Source organism: Oryctolagus cuniculus, chromosome 9, assembly GCF_964237555.1.
Source record: "Oryctolagus cuniculus chromosome 9, mOryCun1.1, whole genome shotgun sequence".
NCBI lineage: Eukaryota > Metazoa > Chordata > Mammalia > Lagomorpha > Leporidae > Oryctolagus > Oryctolagus cuniculus.
Window position 1 is genome coordinate 4,607,937 of NC_091440.1, and position 20,031 is coordinate 4,627,967.

Here is a 20,031-nt window from a genome sequence, read left to right on the forward strand (position 1 = left end):
TGGTTGCCTGATTCAGTGTGGTTACTAAAGAATATTTTGTCTGAATTATAGAGAACAAGTTGGACATTAATTAGAAATTAACCGCAAATACGAAAATGATAAATTATGTTTTAAAATGTCATGTGACAATTATATGTAAGGCAGCCAGGAAACCGGACCCAGCTTTTGTGTGCTGGTGACGATCAGTTTTAGTGAACCGAGCTTACCTGGATAAACCCTGGTATACCTTCTCATGCTGCGCGCTGGACCGGGCCGTTGCATGCTGCGCGTTCCGTTTTGCGACTTTCCATTTTAAAAATGTCTACTTCCCTCACATTCCCCAACTCCTGCTGTACCCTAAAAGGAACTCGCATTCGGGTGAACCAACCCTTCGGTTTCTTGTGGTATTTACTCAGCGCCAAGTCACCTCCTAAGGTCCAAGGGAGGTGCTCCAGCAGAGCCATGGGGGCCTTAGGAGCCGGGGGATGCCAGGGCAGCCAGTGCGTTCAGTGCAGCTGTAGATCAAGCAGATCGGGGTACCCCATCGGGGAGCCGCCCTAGCTCCACTGGCGAGCTGGAGCTCACACGCACGGCAGGGATGTGGCTGACGGGGCACTCTCTCAGATCCAAGGATGCTGGGGTGTGCCCCAGACCACTGGAGCCCCAGTCAGTCGTGGGGACCCTGGCATATGTCACCGTGTGTGCGCTTCCCTAACGCTAAGGGGCACCAGAGACCCGGGCTGCGGCGGCGACGCCTCCTTGGCGCCCCAGCTCACCGTGGCTGCGGATGACCTGGTGGCAGTGAGGCAGCTCCTGGGAGGCTGGCGGTGGACGGGGAGGGCAGCAGGCGACCCCAGGCAGCGCAGGTGACAAGGCTTTATCTTAAGACTAGATGAGGCCACTTTTAATCCTTTCCTTCCCAGTGTGAAAACAGGGACTAACGTGTGGCGGCGATACGCCTGTCCGTAGCTGCAAAGATGGAACGCAAACAGACATGCAAACCACCACGTGGCCACCTCTGTGGACACTGCCCTCACAACCCGTCCTGTGCACTCCATAAAATCGGTTCACAAAATCGGTGCGCTGGACACCGTGGACGCCTCGTGGTTCGGGGATACACAGGCGTACTCGCGAGCACTAGAGGCCATGGCTTCTATGGCTTGCCGGCCTTCCATTGGAGAGACCACCCCCCCACCCCTTAGGGTGGTCCCCCTAAGGACAGAGAGAGAGGGTTGTCCCCAGACCCGTGCCACCCAGGGGACCTCTAACCGACCGCCCGCAACGCGGGCTTCTCCCAGAGACCCAGGGGAAGTGAGATGCTGCAGAAACCTCAGGCGGGCAGAGTCCGCATTCTGACTTTTACGGTGACAAAAGGAGGAAAAAAGGAAAAAAGTGGGGAGGGGGACAGAGAGGGAAGAGCCGGCGCGGAGCCCAGACGGCCGGGCGGGGCACCTGGGCGGCCGGCCCGCGCGTTCTCGCCCTCCTCCCGTGGCCGAGCCGCCGCCACTGCACCAGGATGGAGCGAGCTCGGCGCGGGAGGAGATGACGCAAAAGCCAGCGCTCTCCCCCCAAAAAGTGTCTCTCCAGGACGAAGATGGCGGCAACTTAGCCCGGGGACTGAAGATGACTGTGGTCTCAGGAGGCCCAGCCCAGGCGACTCGGCCCCGCGCTCCGCGGGAGGCGGCGTCAGCGGTCGGGGCCCCGGCGCCCGCGGGCAGACCTGCGGCTGGCGCGCGGGGCGCGGGGCGCGGGGTGGGGCGGAGGGCGCGCGCGGCCCGCGGCGGCGGCTGCCCAAGCTCCGGACGCCGGGAGAGGCAGCGCCGCTGAGGAGGAGCGGGAGGAGGAGGAGGACAGGGAGAAGGAGAGGAAGGAGGAGGAAGAGGAGGAGGAGGGGAGGAGGGGAGGTGCTCCGGTCGCCGTCAGTGGGCAGCAGAGACGCGGCATGCCCCCGGCGCGGGAGAGCGGGCTGTCCTCGGCAGGGCCATGGGGACCCGCGCGCTGAAGATGCCGGGGTGAGAGCAGCGGCACCAACCACTCGCTCGCTCCACCATCACCTCCGCTCGGCCCCAGCGCGGCCAGCCCAGCGCCGGCCTCCTCGGCCTCCCTCTCCCTCTGCGCTCGCTCGCGCGCGCTCTCTCTCTCTCCCTCTCTCTCCTCTCTCTCTCTCTCTCTCTGCATTATTGTTTCCCACTCTACAGAGATGGGGTCGGCTGATGATTAGGTCGGGAGCGAGTCATTTTCCTCTAACGCCTGGTAATATTTATGTAGGCAAAGAGGAGAGAGAGAGAGGGAGAGAGAGAGAGTGAGAGAAGGAGAAGGGGAGAGAGAGAGAGAGAGAGAGGAGAGATAGGGAGAGAGAGAAGAAACGGGAGGAGGGGATAAGGAAATTAAACCCTTTAAGTCAATGCATATTGTGGTGACACCGGCAGCGGAGCCCTCACGGTGGAGTCGGCCAGGGCTGTGCGCTCCCAAAATATGACCAGGGGTGCTTGGATGTGTCGGCAGTATGACGACGGCTTAAAAATCTGGTTGGCAGCACCCCGGGAGAACGAGAAACCGTTCATCGATTCCGAGAGGGCTCAGAAATGGCGACTGTCTCTGGCATCTCTCTTGTTTTTCACAGTCCTGCTCTCTGATCACTTGTGGTTCTGCGCCGAGGCCAAACTGACCCGGACCCGGGACAAGGAGCAGCAGCAGCAGCAGCAGCAGCAGCAGCAGCAGCGCCAGCGCCAGCGGCAGCAGCGCCAGCGGCAGCAGGAGCCCTCCTGGCCCGCGCTGCTGGCCAGCATGGGAGAGTCCTCGCCCGCCGCCCAGGCACACAGACTCCTCTCCGCCTCCTCGTCCCCCACCCTGCCCCCGTCCCCGGGAGACGGCGGCGGCGGCGGCAAGGGCGCCCGAGGCAAAAGCAAGCGGAGCAAAGCTCTTTTTCTAGGAAACTCTGCCAAGCCAGTGTGGCGCCTGGAGACTTGTTACCCCCAGGGCGCCTCCTCGGGCCAGTGCTTCACCGTGGAGAGCGCGGACTCGGTGTGCGCCAGGAACTGGAGTCGGGGGGTGGCGGCTGCGGGGGAGGAGCAGCAGCGCGCAGCTCCGCTCTGGAACCTGTCGGATTTTTACCTTTCGTTTTGTAATTCCTACACACTCTGGGAGTTGTTCTCGGGGCTGTCCAGCCCCAACACTTTGAACTGCAGTCTGGATGAGGTGCTCACGGAAGGCGGGGAGATGACCACCTGCAGGCAGTGCGTCGAGGCGTACCAGGACTACGACCACCACGCGCAGGAGAAGTACGAGGAGTTTGAGAGCGTGCTCCACAAGTACTTACAGTCGCAGGAGTACTCGGTCAAGTCCTGTCCCGAGGACTGCAAGGTAGGCGCAGCGGGGTGGCCCCCTTTCCCGCGCGTCTCTCCGTGTCTGCTCCATCGGGGCAATCTTCCAGGGTTTGCAACCTGGAGGGGGTGGTGGTGGCATTTTTGTCTCTGGTGTTGCGACTTTCCTGGTGGCTTTCGTGGTTGTAAGAGCTCTACTCTGCTGCTCCAGTCCGGAGTGCCTGGCGCATTGCTGATGGGCTGATGTTTTCCTTCTTCCGGGAATCCTTGGGAGATCAGGAAGGTTCCTGGTCTCCTGGGGTGAGCCAGGCAGTGGTCCACTGCTTGTCGTAGCTGTGCAGTTGGCTCTGACTCTGCTACGTGTTGTCGGGAATGGCATGTGAGCAAGGCTTGCCAGGAGTACACAGTGGGCTGCCCCCTGAGCACCACAGAGAGAGAAGAGTCGGGGAGATAGACGGGGTGTGTGTGGTGTGGCACCTGTCCCTGACACAGGGACCTTCTGACGGTGACATCATTAACTTGGTTGATCAGAGGAACGAGACAGTGTTTGTGGTGGTTTGTGTAAGAGAGGCAAGGAAAAATGTAAATTCTCACAGGGGTGGTTCAGGGTGTTTGGAAAGTCCTCTGGGCCTACCTGAGTGTGTTCACTGAGTTTCTTGTTCTCTTGGACACTTATGATTATTCATCCAACATGCACTACGAGTGGAGCAGAAAGTTGTAATCAGGTGTCTAGAGAGGATAGCAGTTTTATTTATCAAACACCTTATGTAACTAGCTTGATTTTTCAGCATGTTCTTCTGAACTCCTAAATGACCAATCCTTGATGCTGTGACTTAAAATTTACTGAAATGCTTGATAAATCTGTTATATTTGAGCATTTCCTGTTCAATATAATACATAACTTGCTGATTGGCAAAAAAGTCTACTAGTTTCCTAAAAACTGGTCCTCCATTGGGCACCTGTCCCAGTATGGGTGTCTGTCCATGGTGCTGAAATGGAATTACTGGAGAGCTGGGTTTGAGGATGACAGTATGCAGTGATCTTTCCTAGTGAAGAAGTGATGGCACAGTGTCTCTGTCTTAATACTTCACTACAATAAACTTTATAAGCAACACAAAAAATATTACTGCTTTCCTAAAGAAATAATACACTGCAGTTTCTATTCCTTTTCCCTACTTCCCCAACCACACAAAAGCAGAATACTACCCATTTTTGCTACACTTGCTGGGCCCCGGTAAGAGCAATGAAGGGTAGCATAGACCAAAGTGATTTGTGATGCTTCCACAAGGAAACTGGGTTGAGGGATAAATCATTTCTGATGAAAATAGTTCAAGGCCTATATTTCACTTTGGGCCAGTTAGTTGTGCTTTTGACAATTAAGCTGACTCAAACTGAACCTACTTTAACATCAATCTTTAAGACCAGAAACTAGATCTTTGAAAACAAGAATTCTGAATTATGTGAATTTAGAATGTTATTTCCCTGCATAACTTGATCCTAACTTTTCCTACCTATTTTTTAACCATACCACTGTAATTGATACCAGAGAATTAATCATAATGGTAGAAATTAATGAATATGTCTTGTACTTATTGCATAATTTTAACAAGATGTGTTACAGCAATTTTCTTATTCTATATTTTCATGTATCTTATAGTTCTACTAATAAGATATTGCCAAGTTTTGGCAATTTATGTTAAAGAATGGCACTTTGTAATAATTTGAATTTCCTTATTTCTCTGAATGTGAATCCTCCAGAAATTTTTAATAACTTCATTTTGCATTTTCCTATTTACCAGAGGAACTGCATAGTCAACAATAGGTTGCAGAATATTTTCAAGTAACCATGTCAAATATATTTCATTCTGAGGTCTAAGTAAATATAAAAACATTTTTCCTTTCCTCCGACCTGAATTCTCAACTTTATATCATCAAATCAACCATGCATAGTGTAAGTTAACTACATTTATTTAGACCTTTGAATGTGTACTATATTTTAATGTAAGATAGGAGTTGCTCATTTGTATATGCAAGGATATTACAGGAATATTAACTCCTTAAAAAATTCTTCCTCACGCTGAAAATTTAGCATAGACTTTTTGTACTTCACATCACAGAATAGAACTTATTGCCTGTGATGTCATGCAGAGTTTTTTTGGCTGCAGAATTTTTTGTTATTGTTATCTGTCAATTTAAAACATTTACTCTATAACAACTAACTAAAAAATTAAAGTTTCATGATTGCAGTGCTAGAGGTCTTAGATTTAGAGTCATAAGTCAGTTGGTATACGTGGAAATATAAAACAAGCATCATTCCTTAGTTTGGGAAATAATTTCTGACTAATTCCAAAAAACCCATAAACACATTCATAAACTGTACATAGGCCACATTCTATGGTTTAAAATGTTGCTTGTCATTTTTGAAGACTGTTTTTTATTTTCTTTATGAATACTTAAACTTATTTCACATGTACTTATAGTTCTGGAATGATAATTGAGAGTTTTATTCAAGGCAGAACTCCTATGCAAAACTTCATTTTAAAGGTAGCTACAAAGTCAGACTACATTAAAAGTAAATGTATTATATTTAAATCATTGTTAATATACTCATAAAATGGTTTAGAAATATATTGCCCTAAAACTAGTGAGATTCATATTTTAGGAATACATTAATTATACTCACATATAATCCAATAATGTATGGTTTTAACTTTTTAGAGTAAGAATACAGCATTATTTTCTAGTTCAATATTTTTCACCCAGTAAAAATTGCCACATTTCATGTATGTGTCAAATGAAGACAGATTAAATTTCATTTTGATTTAAACTTTTAAAGAAATTTTGGAAACTTATTTAAAAATCCTTAAAATAGATTTAAATTATCCTACTGCTTTGAATTCACAGTAATTTGATGTCAAATGCAATTTAGTTTTACTTTGGTAAAGGCTTTGTATTGTAACAAGTCATAGAAATAATTTGGACCCAAGAATGCTTTTAATGTTGTTGGAAATAGCTTAATTTTTAAAAAGTAAATATATGCATTTATCCAAGAAGTAATTTATAGAGAAATAAGAAACAAAAACCATTGCTTATATCATGTTTGCTACAGCATGCTGTGTTATTACATAAATTAAGAAAAAATTATGGCAGTAATTTTGCCTTTAGTTTATAGTATTATTAAAAACAATGCTTCTGATATATAATAGGAATCTGAAATCTCAAAATATTAAAGTTGGCAATATTTGAATGACATATCTAAGCTACAGAATTACACATGTATATTAACATGCTTGATTTTCATTTAAAGACTTTTTCTTATATATGTCATTTTATTAGCTTCTGGGAATTCTTGAAGATGAGTATTCTAAAAATGAGATGTTTAGGGAATACACATTTTTACATTACAGGTGAATTATTGTAATTACTGATAGCTCTATCTGCTTACATATGCCCTCAAATAATTGGTCAGTGAAAGTGAGTTTGAGATTAGATTCTAAGTATTACACCATTTATGCTGCAATTATCTAAGAATAAATTTGCATCTTTATCCTTTCAAGAATGTACACATTCTTTTATTATCTTATATTAAAGCAGATTATATTGCTTATTTTTATTTACCAGATACTGATGAAAAGGATTACTTGAACATGGGCATCTGAGTTTGACAATAGTGTCGTTTCTGCAAGTACTGTTCATAAACATTACCCAGTTTGAGTACGTAGTTTGGTTTACATGATGTACAATTTGAGGGAAAAAAAAGCATTTTTAATTTTATTTCAGTGTCATGCACTATAGATACACAAAAAAGTAACGTTTTAAAAAAATTAAATCTCACAATTATTTCACTTGAAAATTTTGAATCTAAAATATTACTTTGCTATTTAGTAATACTGCACATACTTTGTTACTTTCCTAAAGTGTGAAGTACACATTTGTTAAGTGGACAGTTTTTATACTATTTATACCTCATTATTTTCATATTCTTGTAGTTGCTTCTGTACAAAGTCCATCTGATTATTGAGATGATTGGGCATTCATAAGGTCAAGGCCACTACTGCAATCCTTCTTGTGACACAGATTTATGTTTTCACATTTTGCTGTATGTGTGACTGTTGATTTATGATATATGCTTTATTTATATGAAGAAACATGCAGTTTTTTTCTGAATGTCAGATGCAAGTTTTATGTGAACTAAGTAATATACATTTTAGGTTTAGAATTGTAACTGGGTGAAATTAGTAGCTATAGAGATAGGGCATGACCACAAAGTTTAAACGATTGCTGTTGTGTCTTGGTTTTAAGCACTATGATTAGGTGGGATGAGTGTCTACATGTGGAGGATGAATTAAAATATGTAGGAAAGGAAAACAAGCAGTGCTGTTGGTTTGATTCTTCCCTTCATGTAAATTATAGGATATCTTTGCTTTCTAGATTTAATATGCAAGAGCAAATATAGAGATGGCTATTTCAAACAAAGAGAAACTTAGGTTTGGATTATATTAGCTATTGCATTAATCTCCTGTCTCAATTTTTTTTTTTTAATCTTTGTGATCTGTGTCAATCTCACAATGACTAGGACAATTATTGTTTATAGAGTTTTCCATTAGAGACATATCCTTTAGATCAGAGATCCTTGGGCTCACAGTGGAATATCCTGGGGAGCACTGAGGCCTACATATTCCCAGTCCCAAGAGGTTCTGATTTCCTTGTTCTGAGTGTTTGATGGGCTTGGGCTCTTTCAGAGATTTCAGGGTGATTTTATTGTGCAGCATGGATGAGAACCAGCATTCTGGTTGGCAGTGTTAGTGAATGTGGAAAGACCTTTCAGCTCCTGTATTTCAGGTCTAAATAATCCTATTTGCTCAAATTGTGGGAGGAGAATTCAGGCAGATACTTTGTAAAAGTGTTAAAGGACATAGCCAGAGGGCAGGGGAGAAAGTACACAAGGTAACTAGGCTGAGAAAGTGCAAGAGAAGTGAAAAGACTGACTTAAAGTTTGGGCAATGTGATAGAAGAGAAGGTGGAGACAAAGTGGAAGCGTAGAGGAGGAGAGCTTTGGGCATTTAAGAGTGGGTCTGTTGACCGTGTTTCGTCTTTTACCCAGACTGTGTCGTTATACTGATGTTCGGTTAACAGGCCACGTATATGAGCATCAAAACTTAACGGCTGTCTCCATTAGATTGATCAGTATCCCAACCTCATTATTTTTGTCCTCAGTTTTTTCCCTACACAAATGGCTAAAATTTAGACTTTTGCACTATAATATGACTGGTCTTATAAAACCACCTGTTAGCTTTCTGTGGTATTTCACCTGATCCAAGCATGTTCTTTATCTATTCGCTTTATTAAATAAAGGTCATTTTTCATTCCTCATTTTTGTCCACTGTGATGATAAACTGTTTTCTTTTTTACTTACCTCTGTCCTACTGTAGTAACTAGTTGGAGTCCAAATAGTGTTTTAAAGACACAAGTTATGAAATAGATTACAACAAGCTAAATTTAGAAATTAGTTATGATAGGGTAGAATTTTTCTGGCTTCAAGTGATTGTAAGTATCACTCATCTTTTGGGTTTCTTAATTTTAAGTTAAAGGAAACTATGAAAATCCTAAAGTTTTTGTCTAAAGAAATCAAATATCATTACAATCCAAATAATTATTTAATGAAATGTGCTAATTTACTGTTTAATATTGCAAATGAAATGGTTAAAATGTGTCCTTTGGTAATAGTTAACAATATGTACTATGCATCATAGTAGAGTGCATGAGAATATTTAATTCTTGGGAGTCTGAGGGATTAGAAGATAATTGCTGATTGTACTCTCCCTGGGTGGCCTCTACCTAATTCAATCATCTATGAATGGGAAGTCGCAGGAGCTATCACACATGATAAACATGCCCATGAAACACAGGCATTTCAAAGATATTTGAGTAGCTATTGATCACAGAAGCAGGATAGCCACGCTTATGAATGATGGATGAATGCAGCAATCATCTCGATTCCAATCCCTGGGAATTCTGGATGTCATCTGTCCCATCCTGCACAAGAAAGACACGGTTGTTAACAACTCTGTGAAACTGGTGACTTCCTGCCTCTTGACCCCCACCTTCCTCTCTTCCCTGTAAGTATGCCTTCTGACTGCTGCTTGACTGGGTCCTCTCTTGTCACTTGGAAACTGCATTTCCAGGGCCTGTGTCCCAGGGAAAACTCGAAGTTTGGGCTTCTTTCTTCTCTGCTTCTCTACTTCCATCAAAAATAATCAGTCTCTTTCTTACTGAACTACCACTGACTATTTGAATAGAAAATTAAACTAAGATGTAAATGAACTAGCATGAAAAAGTGTTAACTATTACAGAAAATGACTTCAATCACTCAGACGTCACTGCCAGAATGAGTTTCAGTAGCAGCTAACAAGCATTAGAGCCCATTTGAAGCTGGAAACCACTGTAATTCACTTAATCCTCACATCAACTCTATGACCTAAGTATTATCATAGACTTTACAGATGAGTAAAGCAATGACATAGTTAAATAGCTCAAGGTCAAAGATCTGGGTAATACTAAATATCAGGTATTATCTGTGTAATATTAAATATCAAAAATATTTTGTTTTTCCCTTTGATTAGCAGCATTTGCAAACACCCCAAAGAACTAAGAGATAAGCATAATATACTTTTATGTGCCACATGTTTAACAGTCACTAAAAATATTGCCATATTTGCTTCTATTTATTTTGAATTTATCAGACATTTTATAATGAGATGGCCCACTAAGAAGACAGAAAGTTGGGAGATATGGGTGGTCAGGATGGATGGCCTGGCTCGTGTGTGGAGCTGTAGCAGAATGTGGACAAGTCTGTGATGATCAGAAGAGCCCTTTTTTTTTTTTTTTTTTTTTTTTTTTTTTTTTTTGACAGTCAGAGTGGACAGTGAGAGAGAGAGACAGAGAGAAAGGTCTTCCTTTGCCGTTGGTTCACCCTCCAATGGCCGCCGCGGCTGGCGCGCTGCGGCCGGCGCACCGCGCTGATCCGATGGCAGGAGCCAGGATCCAGGTGCTTTTCCTGGTCTCCCATGGGGTGCAGGGCCCAAGCACCTGGGCCATCCTCCACTGCACTCCCTGGCCACAGCAGAGGGCTGGCCTGGAAGAGGGGCAACCGGGACAGAATCCGGCGCCCCGACCGGGACTAGAACCCGGTGTGCCGGCGCCGCTAGGCGGAGGATTAGCCTAGTGAGCCGCGGCGCCGGCCCAGAAGAGCCCTTATGTTTCAGCCTCACAGAGCTGGGCAGAGGCAGGGTTTGTGTAAAGTTTGGTTGGAGGTCAAGTGAACTTTGGAGACCTGTTGATTCTTCATACTAAAATTATTCTGCTAATGACAAAATACTAGAGTGGGTGTGGTGTAAACAAGAGATATTCATTTTCCCACAGCTCTGGACATGAAAGCTCATGGTCAAAGTGTTGGTAAATGGGGCATCTGGTGAGGGCTTTCCTCCTGGCTTGCACATGGCCACATTCTCACGTATCTGCACATAGCCTTTACTGTGGGCACGTGCAGTGAGAGTGTGGGGTCTTTATCTTGTGATGAAGACGTCAGTCCCCTGAATTAACCATACTCTTCTGGCCTCACTTAAGACTTAAAAGCTCTTCTTAGGCTCTTTCCACATATAGTCGCATTGGGGTTAGAGCTCCAATATATAATGTTAGGAGAATACATTCAGTCAATAAATCTAAATAAAGTATATTTGAATAGCTGTAGGAAATATCTCTGGGGATATGTTAGTGCTCATTTGTAAAGGACTATTTAACCCATGGCGGAACATTCGAATTTCATTATATGCTAAAATATCGAGAATTTTAGTCAAGGGATTCACTTTGGGTGATCTGCTTTTCTCAAGAGTTAGCCCTAGATATGATGGGGTGATATGTCGGGACAGGGTAAAGTGAGAGAGATCAGTTCAGAAGTTATTCTTTGGGGGGTTAACAAGACAGTCCTCTTAAACCAGCCCTCAAATAGAACTTTGTGGAACTGTTTTATACTTCAGTCTAGGCAGTGTTAGACACTGATAATGTCGGTTACTGAGAACTTAAATATGTGGCTAGAGTAAATGACGAACTATATTTTTAGTTTTACTCAATTGAAATTAGTCCAAGTTTAGGTAGCTCCGTGTTGCCAGTGTCTTGGACAGTAAATTCTAACTAGCTCCAGTGGCTTGGGAAGTGGAGAACCAGCACCACATTATGGAGACTTCTGAGTTCAAATTTTTTTTTTTTTTTTTTTGACAGGAAGAGTGGACAGTGAGAGAGAGAGACAGAGAGAAAGGTCTTCCTTTTGCCGTTGGTTCACCCTCCAATGGCTGCTGTGGCTGGCGCTCCTGCGCTAATCTGAAGCCAAGAGCCAGGTGCTTCTCCTGGTCTCCCATGCGGGTGCAGGGCCCAAGCACTTGGGCCATCCTCCACTGCACTCCCGGGCCACAGCAGAGAGCTGGCCTGGAAGAGGGGCAACCGGGACAGAATCTGGCGCCCTGACCGGGACTAGAACCCGGGGTGCCGGCGCCGCAGGCGGAAGATTAGCCTAGTGAGCCGTGGTGCTGGCCCTGAGTTCAAATTTTATAGTATTTAGTAAGTAATTTTATGCAGAGGAAGCTATGAATCATGTTGTATAAAAGTCATGTATATGCTGAGCCATATAATGGGATAGGAAATCAAGGAGAAACAGTTTGGGCTTCAGATTATAGGAAAAAAATGGAGGTCTTTGAGATGATGTTACAAAGAGATATCTAGTAGATGATATGTCACACATGAGTAGGAACCTTGGGTATGATGTACATTCTCCATATGTAGAGTTAATCTCAAAATTGTGTATAGAGATCAGATGGCTTCACAAAAGGTGGTGATAGGATGAGAATCCCAGCGTCGAATCCTGAGGAAGAACAGCGACCAATGCTTTGGGCAGAAAAAGGACCAAGAAAGAGACTAAAATGGAAAAAAAATAGTTAAAGTGGGAAGTACAGAGTTAGAAAGAGATGGGATGATGACCTGAAAGGCCCACAGGAAACACAGAATCAGCCGAGAGTGTCCAACATTGCACAAAGACATGTAGGGTGAAGCCTAGATATATGTCGGAGTTTGGGAATTAAATCTTGGTGACCTTACAAGAGTAGTTTTGAAAGAATGGTAAGAAGAGATGTCAAAATGTGATGGATTAGCGATGAATTAGAGTTGAGGAAATAAAACCTAGTCCAAACCACTTTGCACTAAGTTTAACAGGAGAAATGAGCAGAAAAAAAATGAGAATATGGGTGTGAGTTTAAAGGAACAAACGACTTAATGATGAAATAAACGTTAGAGTGTTCTTATTTGTAGCTTTTGACCTAAGATCCAGGTGGAAGCATGAAATTGAAATAATCCTATTGATAAAAAATAATAATGGCACCAACTAATGGCACCAACTATCAAGGAAGAGGTGTTTGGGCTCTGCTATGGGGACGAGAGGTTCTGTTGCTATGTTTTGCTATGTTGCTGTGTTTTGGGGAGGAGAGGTTCTGTCTTGTACATGCTACTATGCCTCTATGATTTTTTCTTTTTACTAATATTTTAAAGGAAAACAATCTATCAGAATTTCAGAAAGTAAACAGTTATCAACTAGAATATGCTTAAATTAAGTAAAAAACTAATTTTCAGATGACATAAAATAATTACTGGTTTTAAATGTGAAGTCATTTACAGTTATACATTGTGTGTTACTGTAAATTATTTTCCCTAAGAATGTGTTGTGCTGGGATTTGATGGTCTATCCACTGAATTAAATATGGCTGGCCATCTCTGGGTTTTTCATGAGAAACAGATTTGTTTGATAGAAATTAGATGAAGCCCTCAGACAAGGTAAACCTGGTAAGTGCCAAGATAGAAAAGACCAAGCAGAGTAGAAGAACAGACTATAAACTGTGTTCCAAGAACGGGAACATGACTTCCCTGTGACAGAAGACATATGCAAACACACAGCAGATTCCTTAACTTGATGAAAATCATGTAGAAAGGAGGTTTGTCCAATTCTTCCTTTGGCTCTGGGAGTGAGAATGCAGATCTGTGCCCAGGTGTTTTAGGTAGGAAGACCTCTATTCCACAGAAGGAAGAGTGTTCTGTGCAAGGTGCTGTTAGTCGCTACCACAGAGAGTTGTCTAGGGGAAACCAAGACCATGTTGCTACAGAAAAATGTGCAAATGGGATGGGGACTGCCTCCCATGACCCTGGAGTGGCATCTTTCCCGTGGGAGGCTGGTTGCACTAAGTGGTTTCAAATATCCCCTCCAAAATGATTTAACATAAAGTGAGGCACCGGCAGTGATAAGTTTGGGCAAAAAGATGATACTTTCTGCCAACTCCAAATATAAAATTGCATTACATGAAACCTAGTTATGTTTTTAATCTAGCACCTTGATCTTACTAATTGTACTTTGCTTTTTAAAAGAAAAGAAAAGTTTTGACAACCTCAACTTTGTGCTGTTTCTTTGGTTCTTAAGCATGTTCTTATTGATCCAAGTCATTTAAAAAATAATGATTCAACCATATGTTCTTATCATGGAGAGAGATAGGACCTGCAGCCAATCTAATAAATAATTTTTTGTTATTGCAGATATGAAGAATAAATACTCTCTAGTCTTATCACAAACACATCTATTACTTTTATAAACCTTAAAACAACCCTCTTCAGAAAAATAGGACTCAAAAATATGGTAGGGCTGGGAAAGAAAAGTTGAATGTGAGCTCTGTGTCATTGTCAGTTTCTTGGTGTTTCTGTTCCCAAGTTCATTCTCACCTCTAGTTATTTGAGGGTTTTATCTACAGGATTGAAGTCATTGAACAAAAAGTCCCATCATTCATGGATTTCCATTCACTTACCTTGCTCTTACGGTAAACAAGTCTAATGGTGAGCACTTTGAGTATTATCTCTGCAACAACCCAACACCACAGTCAAAACCAGAGTGCTTCAATGCATAGGTATGCAAGACTTTTTAGAGAAGTTAGAAAATGAGCCCAAATTCTCAGCTATAAATATAGCATTTCCAACATTTGATCCCAGTAATAGCTGGCTCTTAATCTCATTGTCTTAACTGTACATTATGCTGTTTACATTGTTGCACGTCTTTGCCTGTGTGTGGTCTTTGTTTAGAGGTTAGGAAGCAGGTGAGCAAATAGCAGAAGAGAATAGAATAGAAAATTACTTGGTGCATACAAGATAATGTCGGTTGTTCCATCCATCATTTTTTTGCTGTTGTAGCAGCTTTGCTGTGAGGAGTGATCCTGGACTCACATGTCAGAAAGGCCTGGATTCAAAGGGCTGTTCTACCAGTTCCTGTAAAATAGGGTTGTGTCCAACTGGTTTAAAGAGTCCCTGAGAAAAAGAACAGAGCATGTGCAAATCAAATGCAGCTTGTAAGTTCTCTTCCTCTCAGGCAAGCTGCCCTGGCTGAGCTGTGATTTCTCTGCACTCATGGTGACAGCCCTCAGCTCTCCTAGTCTAGATGGTGAGCTGGTAGAAAACATTGATGAGTTTATACACTAATCTCAGTAATTGTTTCCTAATCAAAGCTGTCCCTTTGCTAGTCTAGACCAACTGCTGGACAGAGAGCTTGAACTTGATTCCTACAGAGGCACTTTTTTAAAAAGCACTGGTGATAAATTGAAGCTGGGGAATTAGATAAGCTGTGAGCCTGTCTGGAGAGAAACAAATGTTTTTAAAACAGTCAGTCTGACTCTATTGAAAAACCAGCTCCTTGTGGTTGGAGTTAACATGTGATTGGTTGCTCTACCATCAGGTAAGAGGTGCATGTGAGCGTTCTGAGATGTGGGCTTCCTGCCAAAGCCCAGGTCAAAGACTGAAAATTAGAAAGGTTGCATGCGAATGCAGATGATTTGCTGTTGATGGAACTGGGTCTTTTTATTCCTCCTCTGCTTCGTCAGGAGCTGGCAAATTACGACAGGGTTCTGTTTGTCCCAGGATGGTGCTAATATTTATTGAATTTAAAGTCACTTATGAAAAAGTGAATCCTTTCATATCACTTTGGTTTTGAGCTTCTAAGCTGAATGTTTACCCTTATTCAGTGTTTCTGAAGATGCCTGTCAGGAGGAGGGCATTCAAGTCGGAGTGGACAAAGTCCTTGTCCACATACTTTGCTTTCAGTGATGCCCAGGGGAAGGACCTGGGCTTTTCCACTGTGGCAGTTGTCAGCGGATCAGCCCTCAACTTGATTTCCCCATCCGATTAATTGGATCCTTAAGATGATAAAAATAATTTATCGGGTTTTTAGGTATTTTAGTATTCTGTTGTCCTAATGAGTGAATGGGTGACACAGGCCAATTATGTGTATTTCACTGACAAGGAGTCCGAGGTGCTGCAGAGCTACACTTTGACAAAAGCAAACGTGAAAAGAAGGTTTAATCTTTTTTGCGTTTGTTTTATTTAGTCTTTGAAAATTAAATTTCTCATTTTCAAAGACTTTAAAATCTGGAAAATTGAGAAAGCCCCATTGTAATCATGCCTCAAATCTCTAATTGTACTTTAAATTCATTACACATTTAAATTAATCTTAAGTGTAATTTTTGATGTTAAGATATGTGGCTTACAGAACTAGAAAATTTTCATGTGGAAGTTTAAATGTTTCTGTAGATCTATTGGGGGTAATCTTTGATGTTTCTGAATTTTTTTTCAGAAAGGTAAATTAAAAAAAAAAAACTTTCCTAATTGAAGGAGGAATTTTGGTGCTATCAGCTTTTCCTATTCCTTTTTTGACAGAGGAATAAAACAGTAACACCAATAAATTTTAATAAGTGAGACAAATACAAATTTGCAAAAATTTGAAACACAATTTTGATAACCAACATCATTGGCTAGGCTAGTCTTTTTTTTTTTTTTCAGAAACATGGTGAATGTTTGGGAAATGACATTAAATTTTCAATATCACATGTTAATTAGATTAATTTTCTCATATTAACTCCTTTAAACAAATATAAAAACTGAGCAGTGCATATTTACATTTCTCTTTCAACATGATGATATTAAAAAATGTAGCTAAAGTCACTATACAGCACTTGAGAATCTGTTTTATCCGGGTCAAGACTAGAGTAGATGAACTGTTGAAAAGTTAATTCATGATTCAGTTTAGGAAAAAAATCATTAAAGCACATCATCATTCAAATATATTAATTTATCTTAATGGCCTGACATTTGTAATACATGGAACAAGGTGAGGTAGCTGAAATGAGGCTGCAAATGGACCAGGGAAGACACAAAATGATATTTGAGAGCTTCCAGTTCCTGTCCTTGACTGGCGATAACAATTTTCTCTTGTCAGTGTTATGCTATGTACATTATGGGCTATTTTGTATGGCCATGAGCCTGTTCTTACCCTGCTTTTTTAAGTACCATGACATTATTTGATGTGTTAATGCAGTAAATTATTAAGGAGAATTTCCCGAGGGGCTCTTCAACTTAGATCCTCTGGCTTGGCCAAGCTGCAGTGAATGAAGGCCACCTTGTCAGCTGTCTGAGCTGTGTGGAATGAGCAGAGGGACCAAGAACTAACAGCAGAGAGAATGCGTGCATTTTCTCAGAATGATCACAGAGATGGTTTGCAGAGGATACGACAGTTGTTGTCCAGGTGCATTATAGGATACTGCATAAACAACCTTTTAATGTCTTCATTTGTGATCATTTTCTCTGGGGATGCATTTTTGTCATACAGTTATTGTATGACTGTATCCAAAAAGAAACTTTGCAGAGGGACCAGTGAATGTTGCATTTTAAAAATAGATTTTTAGTGGAAACTGTTCTTGGATAATGCGAGCACTGTTATTACATGGCAATGGTAATTTAGGCATTGAGATAAAAGATATCCTGTAGTGCACCTATTTTAAAAAGGAACAAATAACCAGGCTCTTCACCATGTGTGACTCATAGTGGGCATAGAAAATGTAAGAAATTCATCAACTGACTGCATGTTCACTTAAGGAAGGAAGGAATGAACAGGAGGGGAAAACCCAGAATAACTGCTTTTTTTTCTAGGTGCATGTTCGTGAGCCTGTAAATCTCTTCATCCAAAAACTCTTAGGCTCATGATGTTGGTTGAAAAAAATTCTTAGTGACAAGATTTCCTCTTCTGATGATCTCACTTTCAGTTTACGGTGAAATCACATTGTTCCCAGATCCTTGAGGCCAGGCCAACACTGTAATTTCAACCTGAGGTTCTTCCTCCTGCTTTCTTAGGGAAGTTCATTGTCCCTCATGTGAAACACAGATAATTACAAAATGTCAATTTCATAAAATGTTTAATGTCTCTGTTGCTAAATAACAGAGCTTTTATGTAGGAACTGTAAGCACAGTGTTTATTTGTACATACCTCTTCCTGGCTAATTATGGGTTTGAAAAGTGATAAACAGCAGTGTAATTACTCCATAGCTCCTGGGGAGGTTATGTGCATCCTTACTCTGGTCATTTAAAGAAAGAAAAACCTGTTCATCTGAGAACTTTTCCAAGGAAAAGCGATTCTTAAGACTAATGCAATTTGTGTACCAAATTTAGAAGATGAAGGACTGTTTGGTTCTTCTGAGTAGCTTGGATTTTAAGAAAATGATAACTTGCTATATTGAAATAGAAAAGTGTCCATTTAACAGAAAAAGCAAAATACCATTTGGCAGCATAATTGAAACTTTCTGGTTGTTCCAACCATTGAGGTGAAACTATAGATTTTTTTTTCTTTTTTAAAGGGGCTCATTTAAAACAATTAGGATGTCCACAGCAGCAAACTATTATCTGAGAAATCCACCTATAGATGAAATAATTCCAGAAATTTAAGAGACTCGGAGCAAGTGTTTAAAAGCATCACTTTACAAACATTGACCCTATTATTTTACACTATGGAATGAGCTAGGAATTACCCATCAAATGGGGAAGAAGCCGAATCTTTAATGATCATTTGGCTGTGCCTGTGAGAAAGCTTATTGCTCATATATGAATAGATGCAGATATAAATAAATATTGTGGCTGCTTTGGTCATTTAGAAGAAGTTCATCAGTTAAGAAAGAAAATAATTGATACAAATAATGTTTTCTTTGTAAATATGTCATTGAGCTAAATTCTGCTTTGACCTGTGGATAAGCAGCAAAATTGTTGCAACAAACAGAGGCAGCGGTTTTCTTCACTTGAAGATACTAACAGTCAACAAGCACTTAGTGATGATGTCAGGCTAATTCATTTAATGCCATGAAGCAGGTCTGATAATTGGCCCTTTTTGCAGAGAGGAAATTAAGGCAAAGGCCACAGCGCTTTTGACTGTGGCTCTTGACAAGCACTTTATGTTGTTATTGCTATGTGAGAGGTGCAATCCCAATTTTCAAAGATTACAGATTATTGAAAAGAAGAAAGAAAACAGGAAAACTAAAAATACTAGCTTGAAGACAATTGCTAGGAGCTCACGTGCATAACCTTTATAAAATGAATTCTGTACACTTACATATGTACATTTATATATACATACATATATAATAAGTCCATTCATACTTCCTTTTAGATATTCTAGGGAATATTTCTTTTTAAAAAGGCTTATTTATTTATACTTAAACTCAGAGTTACAGAAAGAGTGAGGGATAGAGACAGATCTTCCCAGTAGTTGTTCACTCCCTGGATGGCTGAACGGCCAGCACTGGCCCAGGCCAACACAGGAGCTTCATCTGGGTCTCCCAGGTGTGTGGCAGGGACCCAAACACTTGGGCAATCTTCACTGCTTTTCCCAGGCCATTATCAGGGAGCTGGATTGGAAGTGGAACTGCTAGTATGTGAACTGGCCCCCATATGGGATACAAGCATTGTAGACAGCAGCTTTACCCACTACACTGCAATGCCACCTCCTGGGAATATTCTTAAGACAGGAGTTATGTCTTAATCATTTATTGTCTAATTACTCACAAAGAAAGAGGGAGGAAGGGTGGAAGAGGGTGAGTGGTAGTTACAGAATATGGTACAGAGCTTTTGTTGCTCTTCCAATTGAGAGCTCAGAAGTATAGCCTTTTTTGACTCTGAGCACGCTAGTGACCGATTTGACCAAGAGATTAGAGCAGAAGTGGCAGGGTAGGTGACAAAAGGCCATCTACTGCTAATGCTGTTTGATAGAACACATATTCTTGAAGCTTTGAACTGTAAGATGTAAGATGCTCTGTTAGCCCAAGACCGCCATACTGTGAGGAAGCCCAAATAACAGAGGCCGGGGAAGCTCTCTATTGTGGGTGATCTCAGCTGAGCCCAGCTGTTGAGTTTCCCCAGGCCAGGCACTAGAGCTGGGAGTGAAGTCTTCAGATGAGTCCAGTGTCATTTAAGTCACCTCAAAGCATTCTGATCTTTCCAGAGGCGCACATATGACAAAGGTTTCTGTCCTTAGGTGATATCTGAATTCCAGTCAACAAATCCTAGAATGTAATGCAGTGGTGGTCATTTTAAATTGCATGCTTAAGCAGCTTGGTATACAGTAAGAGATAACTTGGCAGTGTTCAGTAATAGTTTGCTAAACAGTTCTCCATGATGTGAGAGATTCCATTGAGTGGAATTAATGAAATGCAAAATAAATCAATGTGGCCTCCTATATTTGAATTATGTCCTGTGTAGTTAGTAATGCTGGTAGGCAGATTTTCAAGGCTGCTGTTAAGACATTTCCCTTTACTGGTTCCTTTTAGCAAATATCCAGCCA

At 41.8% G+C, this 20,031-nt stretch overlaps 2 protein-coding genes across 2 annotated transcripts in view; both read left to right on the plus strand.

Annotated features, from left to right (window-relative positions):
• Nucleotides 1–1,295: 1,295 nt before the first annotated feature.
• On the plus strand, nucleotides 1,296–1,981 carry LOC138843734 (octapeptide-repeat protein T2-like). The gene is made up of 2 exons (XM_070048518.1): nucleotides 1,296–1,526; nucleotides 1,622–1,981. The coding sequence occupies exons 1-2, from the start codon at nucleotides 1,296–1,298 to the stop codon at nucleotides 1,979–1,981; spliced, it is 591 nt and encodes a 196-aa protein (XP_069904619.1).
• Nucleotides 1,856–20,031, plus strand: part of NALF1 (NALCN channel auxiliary factor 1) — a 696,120-nt gene continuing 677,944 nt past the window's right edge. The window contains exon 1 of the mRNA XM_002713024.5: nucleotides 1,856–3,342. Within this exon, the coding sequence (XP_002713070.3) occupies nucleotides 2,455–3,342 (888 nt within the window). The 5' untranslated portion in view covers nucleotides 1,856–2,454. The remainder of the gene's footprint in view (nucleotides 3,343–20,031) is intronic.